At 41.0% G+C, this 8,814-nt stretch overlaps 1 protein-coding gene across 1 annotated transcript in view; it reads left to right on the plus strand.

Moving 5' to 3' along the window:
• NOTCH2 (notch 2) overlaps positions 1-8,814 on the plus strand; it is a 114,208-nt gene that overhangs the window by 51,062 nt on the left and 54,332 nt on the right. Inside the window, exons 9-10 of the mRNA XM_019530576.1 lie at positions 851-964; positions 7,981-8,214. Of these exons, the coding sequence (XP_019386121.1) occupies positions 851-964; positions 7,981-8,214 (348 nt within the window). The remainder of the gene's footprint in view (positions 1-850; positions 965-7,980; positions 8,215-8,814) is intronic.

An 8,814-nucleotide genomic window follows, 5' to 3' on the forward strand; every position in this document is an offset into this window, starting at 1 on the left:
TAGGCAGGGGGCTCAGCACTCCTGTCTAGAAAGGAGAGGCTGCTCTTGAACAAAGGGACCAGCACCAGGTGTCAGGTCTAGTGTCTTGCAAGCCACTGGGCGGGGGGCAAAAGTAAATGTTTTTCCTTCTCAAAAATTACTTACCTTGACACATGTCTAGTCTCTATCCCCTATGTGTGGTGATGAGTTCTTGGGCATGCCAGTGGAATTGTCCAATTTTTCCCTTGGTCCCAAACCATTCTTGAATCTTCACTGCCTTCCTTAGTACTTGGGTCCCATTACTTCTGAGTCTCTTACCATAACTGACATTGATGCTGTTCATCAGTTATAAAGTATTGTGAAGTATAGCCCTATATTGTGCAATAGATCCTAAGTTGTTGGAATACTCTCTTACTAGAGGCTGTAGTAAGAGATGCATCATTTCCTCATGCTGTGTTACTTGCTTTGACTGTCAGAAATTTTCCTCTGTTTCTCTTTTGCCAGTGACATTTCATTTTCCCGAGAGTACCAACATGTAGAGTCTTTACTCTCCCCTTGTTATGTTTCTGTTGCTCCGGCCAGTCCTTTTATGAGTATCATTAAAATTGTTCCTGCCTCTTTGACTTGTAGGGCAGAAAGTTCCTATAGGCTGGTTGTTTGCTGGGCCAGAAACCAACCAGTTGAAAGAGCAGAGTGGAACTAAGGGTGCAGTCCAGCCTAGTTCCACCAAATAATACTGGGGCAGTTCTTAAGAGTTAGTAAAGAATCCTTGGCAATGATCTGTTAGCCAGAGTCCTGCCTGGATTGCTTTGAGCAGCAAGAAGGAACAACTCCTTGAGTTGCTTCAGTATTGTTTCCTTTTCCTTTTCAGGTTTTACTGGAGCCGTGTGCCAGATTGACATCGATGACTGCTCCAGCACACCTTGCCTAAATGGAGCAAAGTGCATTGATCATCCCAATGGCTATGAGTGCCAGTGTGCTACAGGTTAGCCTCTATACAGCTTCTCATATTCTGGCAACTATTGTGGATGTAGAGAAGAGGGCTGGAGGAAGGAGGGGGAGGTGTCAGCTGTATGCTATCTGTGAAATACTGTTTTTCATGAAGCTTTGCTACCAAGCCTGTTGCAGCAGAGACTAGCACAAGTATCACTTAGGTAAAGTAAACCTTCTGGTTTGTGACTGCAACTGGTTGGAGTCTTAGCTTTGATCTTTGTCTCATCACTTATTTTCCATGGGGGGAGAATGTCTCCTGTACTAGCTGGTGTTGTGGTGTTTTTCATTCAGGGATCCTGGGTTGGGGGGATGGAGTCCTTTTTCTGGGATTGCAGCATAGGTGTAAATGAAAGAACTGGCAACCAAAGACCAAGAAATGAGTGATGAATGCTACACTGCATTCCTTCCTGCCTGTTTACTTCCTGACTACTTAAGTCTTCCATTTCCCACTCTTTTAGACACATCAAGAGCAATAAATGTGCACAATGCCTTAAAATTTGGCCACTCAGAAAATGCATTATGCAATTTATGGTCAACTGCCAAAATTTTGGCTCTTAAATGACTGGCCCAACATCATGTTAGGAGCTCCTACTCAGGAGAGCCAAGGATACACCTGACTTTCTGGGTGGCATTCAGCCCTTGGGTTGCATGGGCAACTTTAAACCTAGTACTTCCCATCTTACTTCGTAACTCAGTCATAGTACTTTTAGGATTTATTTTGGAATGCTTGATATAGTCACTTCACACTAAAGGAAGCAGGCCTTTAGAGCTATCTGAGGAAAGGTTTCGTTCTGTGATTGATTGTGAACCCGTGTAGCTGAATAAGGCTTAGTGGTTTCTACTTAATGGCTGCTGAGGTGGGTAATGATGCCCCCTGTTATCGCTTTACTGAAGGTTTTGAGATGAGGTGTGCTCTAGAAGTGAAGAATGAATTGTCTGAGGCAGAGGATTAGTTAGGAAGGCTCTCCTTTTGTTCTGTTCCAGACTTTGCTACTTATTTCCTTCAGTTTCCCAATCTGTAAAATTTAATGGTGTTCAAATGCATCACAAAGAGCTTTATTCACTAATAGTTTGCTAAGTCCATGAGGAAGGAACAGTGTAAGCCCTGAATAACCCTGAAGTGAAGTTTGTATTTTTTGACAGTGAAATAATGATTTACTTGCAAATATACACAAAGGATTTAGAAAGCCTGTCTGTAAAAAAGGGCTGGATTAATCTCCAGAGCTGCCTTTGTCTCAGATGAGAACTCTAAGGCTGGATGAATTCACATGAGTTTCCTCTTATTTCTAGCAGAGCATTTAAATAATCGAATTCTGTTTAGTAGCTGTTCAAGATGCAACAATATGTCTAGTCGAGATAATTTATTTTGTGCTGTTCAAAATGCAGAGATACACCTAGAAGAAAAAAGCTTAGAGTTCTAAAAGTTCAAGAGAACTGAAATGTCTAATTTAAGATAAGACTTTCTTTTCTCCCTTTTCTATTCTCTTTTTTCCTTTATCCTGATATTTATACTGGGCATGCAAGTAGTAGAGGGTGTCAAGGGTAGTCTAATACCATGTTTTTCCATAGGGATTGTGTTGACCATAAACTCTTTGGGATAAGGTCCATGTTTTTTCTGTATATTTGTACAACACCTACCACATGGCTTCTATAAGAAGCATCAGAATTTGCCAAAATGGCATTTGGCTTTATTGGGGAAAGTTCATAGACAGTTTTAGAATAGAAAGACTAATTCACAGCATATTAGGACAATCCTTAAACGATGAAACAAATTGCTGAGAGCTGTGGTATATTTTCTGCTGCATCAAGACCTTATATCAAGGCTAGATGTCATTCTGTAAGATGTTTTCTAGGTAACTTGGCTGTTACCACACTCAGTATAGGAATCATTGGTTGGAACTGCATAGCTTGTTACACAGGAAGGCCAGGTGAATTGTTCTGCTGTCTTCTGGACCTCACATCTATGCATTTAATACAAGCTAATGATTGGCTAGACAGCAGTCACATATCCAGATTCTCTTGGAGAAATAGTTGAGTGACACTTGGGTATTACAAATGACCATGACTGGTTATGCCAGAAAGGTAGCTTCTCTAAAGTAAATTTAATTCAGACATCAGTGTCCCAAAAGAAGCCTAATAGAAGCTGGCTATCCTAATAAAAGATTACTATACATTTATTAGAAATGGGTGCTATAGTTCTGGTGTTTTCAGGTAAAGGAAACTTTTCCTCTGTTTTAAAAGAATATATACAAAAAAATTCCTATAATGTGGACCTGATGCATGAAAATGATGGTAGCAACATTTATTGTAACTATCTACATGTGGCATTTACTTGGAGAAATAATTCTAGATGCTAGGAGGCACCTCTTCAGTGACACGCTTGTCAAAATGTTCTGAAATGAGATGGTGGCAGGTTCTAAAATGTCTGTTACTGTCCTGGCCTGCATTTTAAAGCCAAATTATTCCCTCTGTCCAGATAATTTCCCTGTGGAATAGTGATACAGATTAGGGTATTTTTTCTTAGAGGAGGTTTTAAAATATAGAGTGGAATGACTCAAATCAGAAGAGAATGAGTAGTTGTTTTCAGGTTTACCCTTACATTATTCAATGTGACAGACTCCTCTGTCAGGGAAAAGGAAAAGCCTGGGGTTTTTTTTGGTTTTTTGGACTTGGAAGCAGTATGCGTCTGCCTCAACCTGGTGTGTGGTCCAAGTAATTTTTGCTTAGTGAAGAGGGGGAACTTTTGTTTCCGAATCCTTTGCAAAATCTGCTAGAAGCATGAAGAACCAGGTGCCAATAATATAGGGTCACCTCACTCCAGTGGTGATAAGCAAAGAAGCAACAATGGACAATGGTGCATTATTAAAAGGAGTGAGAGGAAAAGACAGAGCTAAATCCAGCTGCTGATAGAGGGAGGGCGAGCAGCACCTTAACAAGAAGGTGCTGAATTAGCGTGTGGTTTGGGACCCATAGGGAATTTGGGGGCGTGGGAAATAGGGTTGAAGGCAACCAAATGTACATAAAGGTGAAATGGTGATGTCTTAGAACTGCTAGCTCTAAATATCCCTGGTGTGGGACATCTACATCTTAACAATGCATTAATGAATCTTAAAGAAATGTATCTGACAGTGCCTAGCTTTAGGCTTAAGCCTTTTAAACCAAGGTAAAAATATTTGCTTGTCTTGTTTTTTGTCATTGAATGAGAGAAATCTATTGTGTTGCTAGACTGAATAGTACTATTGCTGGTTAGTATTCTAAGTAATAAATTAACTCGTTATTAAAACAGGTCAGACATGAGAAAGCATTGGTTGAATATATTCATTGTATTATTCTTTTCAGTATTGGTTAGATAATACTGTATTTACTCAAATATAAAACAGCCCTCAATAATTAGTTTCTGTGTATGGAAAATGTAAAAATTAGTTAACCTAATTAATTATTGGAGGTTTGCCTTGTATTTGTCCCCTTCCCTTTGCTACAGCAAGGAAAATAAATCTGGGGAGTCAGGTAGCCCCTTTCCCTCTGCTCCCACTCCTAACTTCCCCCTTCAGCCACTTCCCACCTCCTTACTGTCGGACCATACTCTCCCTGGGTACGTGGAAGTAAGGGGAAAATTTGAAAAATCTGACATAGAAATAACTTATATTTATAGTAATTTGCATATAGGCAAATTACTACAGGTATCCCATAGGCTTAGTTTATCCAGAATTGATGCATTTTACCTTTTTTTGAAACTGCTTCAAATTTTAGCACAGGTGCTCCATAAACATACTTTTAGGGCATGTGTAGACGGAACGAGGGCCATATGTGTATGACACTTTAAAACCAGTTAAATGCTTTTGCACCGCTTTAACGGTGTTTGCACGTGTCAGCAGCATATTGTGTACTAATTCCAGCTGTTGTAGCACATTCAGCAGCATAATGCACCTTAAATGACTTTGGGAGCAGCAAACTAAAACACCTCCAAGGAGTTTGTTTGCTGCCCTACAGCCACGGAGCGAAGCACCAGGCTTCATGTGGCTTCGGCTGTGCAGGCAGCCTGGCAGCAGCCCAGGAAGGCAGGCTCCAATGAAGGGGGTGGGGAGAAGTGGCAAGCCTGATTTCCCCTCTTCCCCCTCACCCCTGGCTTGCCTGCCTGTATGAGCTGCATGCCTGCCATATTTAAAACTGTGGCTTTCACTTCCTTACTGATCAGGCGTGAGCAGTGGAGGGGCACAGCAGCTTCTTTTATTTTGTATGTTCCCCCATGCACCCTCCTTACTAATCACTCCTGATTAGTGGGGAGGTGAAAACCACTACTGTAAATATGGTGCTGTTTTTGCCTCCCAGCCAGCCACAACAAATAGTGTGGCTGCTAGGGTCCCTTGCCCAGTCAGCAGAGAGTAGCAAAAATGGTGCCGTTTAAAACTGAGATTTTTGCCTCCCTGCCAGTCAGGAGCAAGCAGTGAGTAGTGGGGCCTTTCTGCGATCAATGGTGGGGGGAGGGGGCAGTGCACAGGGGAACCTGCAAGATTAAAGGAGTCACAGCACACCCCACTCCTGCTTTGAACTTGGTAGGTCCCTAACTATATGGTTAAATCATATGCCAATTTTATGGAAATGGCACATTCCTCTCTAGCTTGCTTCTACAGCCATACAGTTGAGGGCAAGCAAAACTTGGGGGCATCCAAACCCCATTGCCTCCAGGCTTGGGCTTGCACATTGAATGCTTGCCAAAGGATATGGAAGCATCTGAAGCCCCAGGCAGGGGTGGAGGATGCTTGCTGGTAGTAGGGCCACATATGGTTCTTGGCTAACTCATGGATTTGGAATCGATTTGGCTGATTTGACTTGGAACATGAACAATTTTCTTTAAAAATTTTTAAAAAAAATTGTCATAATGGGGGGCTGCTTTTGTGTTTTCCTCCTAGCTGCTCCTTGGCCTTTTGGCTAGGAGCAAGCAAGACAAGGGGGCATCTGAACTCTGTGGCTTCCAGGCCTCATGCCACCAAAACAAACAAAAAAAAACGTTCCTGTCAGTATGTTTGCAGAATATATAGGCCATGTGTTTTGTAGTCATGCTTAGTGTAGGCAGTCAGCTTCCGTTACTGAGCACATGCTACTTTTGGCAGCAGTTTAATGATAGACAGTGTATTTAATAAGGTTTCCATGTATGTGAATACAAGATGAGGGTTTTTTTTCCCCATGCTGATTGATGGGCAGGGGTGAACTTTGTCTTGTATTTGAGTTATGTAGTATATTCATAAGAAGGGAACTGACTGCTGTGAAGCTAGATGAAAGGTAGAAATTGCTGGACCACATACAGTTCTCCTGCTTTTTGCCTTTTCTTTCAATTCCTGACATTACTTGACTTCTCTTTCTCCACTCATCGCTCATGTCTCTTCTTTCCCCTTCTCTCCCCCTCTAGGCCTGTACACATTTCTTTCCTGCACAATGTGATATCTGCCTTTCTTTCTTTTCTTTTCTTCTAAATATAATTTTATATATGCCTTTTCTAACTTGCCCCGCCTCTCCTACTCTAATTTCCATATCTATCCCTTCAAGTGCACATTCACAGAGCTTGGAAATGATAGTGAACTAGCCACAAACCAGTATTTAAAAAGGGGAGGCGGTTGCCCATTTACAAATCCCAGTTGCCCACTAGGATGTCTGCTAGGATGCTGTCCCTAAACCTTACTGATGGGTTCAATTTGTGTTGGCATTCAATCTTTGAAGCTTGTAGCGCCTCCTTCCCATTTCATTACTAGAAGGCAGAAGGAGCATTTTTCATTCCCCAAGGCTCCCACCACAGAACCACTTGACTGAAAGATTTTTGTGCATTCACCGTCCTCTGCTTTGCCCCCATTCCAGCGGCTGTTTCAGGAATCCTCTGCTTTTCTTATTCCTTTCCCAATCTTCTGTTTAGTCCTTTCAGTGAATAGCTTCTGCTGTTGCTTCTCATGTTAAGAATTTAGCGTGAAACTGGTCAAATTCTTCTTGGTTTCTGTGCTGCCCACCCAGGAGGCTGTGTTGAGCCTGCATTCAGCTTCAGCTTGGACAGCTCTAAATATCTGTAGACATGGGAGTCACCTGTCTGCAGCCTTTGGCAAGAGAGCATTCTGTCATTTTACAACTGATTGAGCTTTGGAGCATTCAAAAGGCTTTTTCAACTGCAAAAACAGAACGCTTTCTTGACCTAAACCTTAAATTCTGCAGAAAGTCTCACTTTGTAAGGCTGGTGTATTAATTTATTATAATAAAAATAGTAAAGTCTACTAGGCATAGATAATGAAAACACTTCTTCAATTTTAAAATTCTAAATTCTAATCTACCGTCTTTTTCTTCCAAAAGAACCATAAAAGCTACTTACATATGGGGTAGACCCATGATGGTGTCCCTTTCAGCCTTGCACTTTGTCTTACCTTTGTTTTAATTTTGTGCATGCAAAATAGTCATAATTTTTTTTCAGTGTGGTGTTTATTTGGGTTTTTTTTAGGGCACTTATTCAAGGAAAGGATCTACAGGGCTATTTTATTTTCCCTGCTGGATTTTGTACAGCAATAGTAGTTCAGTGTCTTTGTCTGCAGTTTTCAACTTGTATCCAGGTGTCAACTCACGCTAGTTTGACTTATCTGAACACTTAAACATGGAGTATCTGAAGGAAAGACAGTGCCTTCAGTTATTTGGATACAGAATTGAATAAATAGGTTTGATGGTCAGGGGTACATTTTCCTCTGGCTTGTCTGAAATGAATGCATTTCAGGTAATTCTCTCTGGAAAGATTTTCCATCCAGCTTCTTCTGTAGTATTCTGTGCTATGCATGCTGTGGCTTTGTCTGCTGGTGTCCATGTTTAGGGGAGAGGTTAAAGATTATATACACAGCCAGTGTTTTTTGTTCCATGTACGATTTTACTGGGGGGGGGGGTCCTGTTATGATGAATGCCATATTTTTGTTTGATACTCAATGCAGATTCCATCATAACATCTGTTAGCCTCTAAATGGCTCCTGTTGATTTGTTTCCTTTTAGGTTTTACTGGCATCTTGTGTGAGGAAAATATAAATAATTGTGATCCTGACCCTTGCCACCATGGTAGATGCCAAGATGGTATTGATTCATACACATGTGTCTGCAATCCTGGATACATGGGTGCCATTTGTAGTGAACAGATTGATGAATGCTACAGCAACCCCTGCCTTAATCAAGGACGCTGCATTGACTTGGTGAATGGTTACCAATGCAACTGTTTACCAGGCACATCAGGTACATAAGGGATAGGACGATAGGGTAGATAAAAATGAAGACTTGAGAAACTATTTAAAAAATTATGGTTTAGTCAGAAAAGTTCTGTATATACATGTATCTGTCTCTTTTCTGTTACCTGTTGTATAGTTTTAAACTTCCAAAGTGCTTGTTTCTGTAAACTAATTTGCTAGCTGTTGGCAGAAAGTATCTAGGTATAATAAAAAATTCTAAGAAGTTTCACACTTAAAATGATTATTTGTGGTGAAAAAGGGTGAGTTCAGGGTGCCACTATTGCCTTTTAAGTGGAAAAGCACTGAATGTAAAATTTACCATTAAATGTAAAATTGATAAGCACATAGCACGTGCTGGATTCACATCTGTAGCCTCCTCCTGATGTATTGACCTTCAGGTCAAGAAATCTGAAAGATTCCAGCCAGGCCATGCATCTTGTCAGGGTTTAACGTGCATGATTCTTGAGTCACTTAAATTCCACACTTGAGAGACCAAATTTTGATGTACAATGTCAGCTTCTGTTTTCAAAAAAAAAGATGAGGAGTGGGGACCTGTGTATAGGATTTCATCAGCTTTGTTAGAATATTGAAAGGCAAAATTATTCGC

Source organism: Crocodylus porosus, unplaced genomic scaffold (genome assembly GCF_001723895.1).
Source record: "Crocodylus porosus isolate Cpor-Errol unplaced genomic scaffold, CroPor_comp1, whole genome shotgun sequence".
NCBI classification, from domain to species: domain Eukaryota; kingdom Metazoa; phylum Chordata; order Crocodylia; family Crocodylidae; genus Crocodylus; species Crocodylus porosus.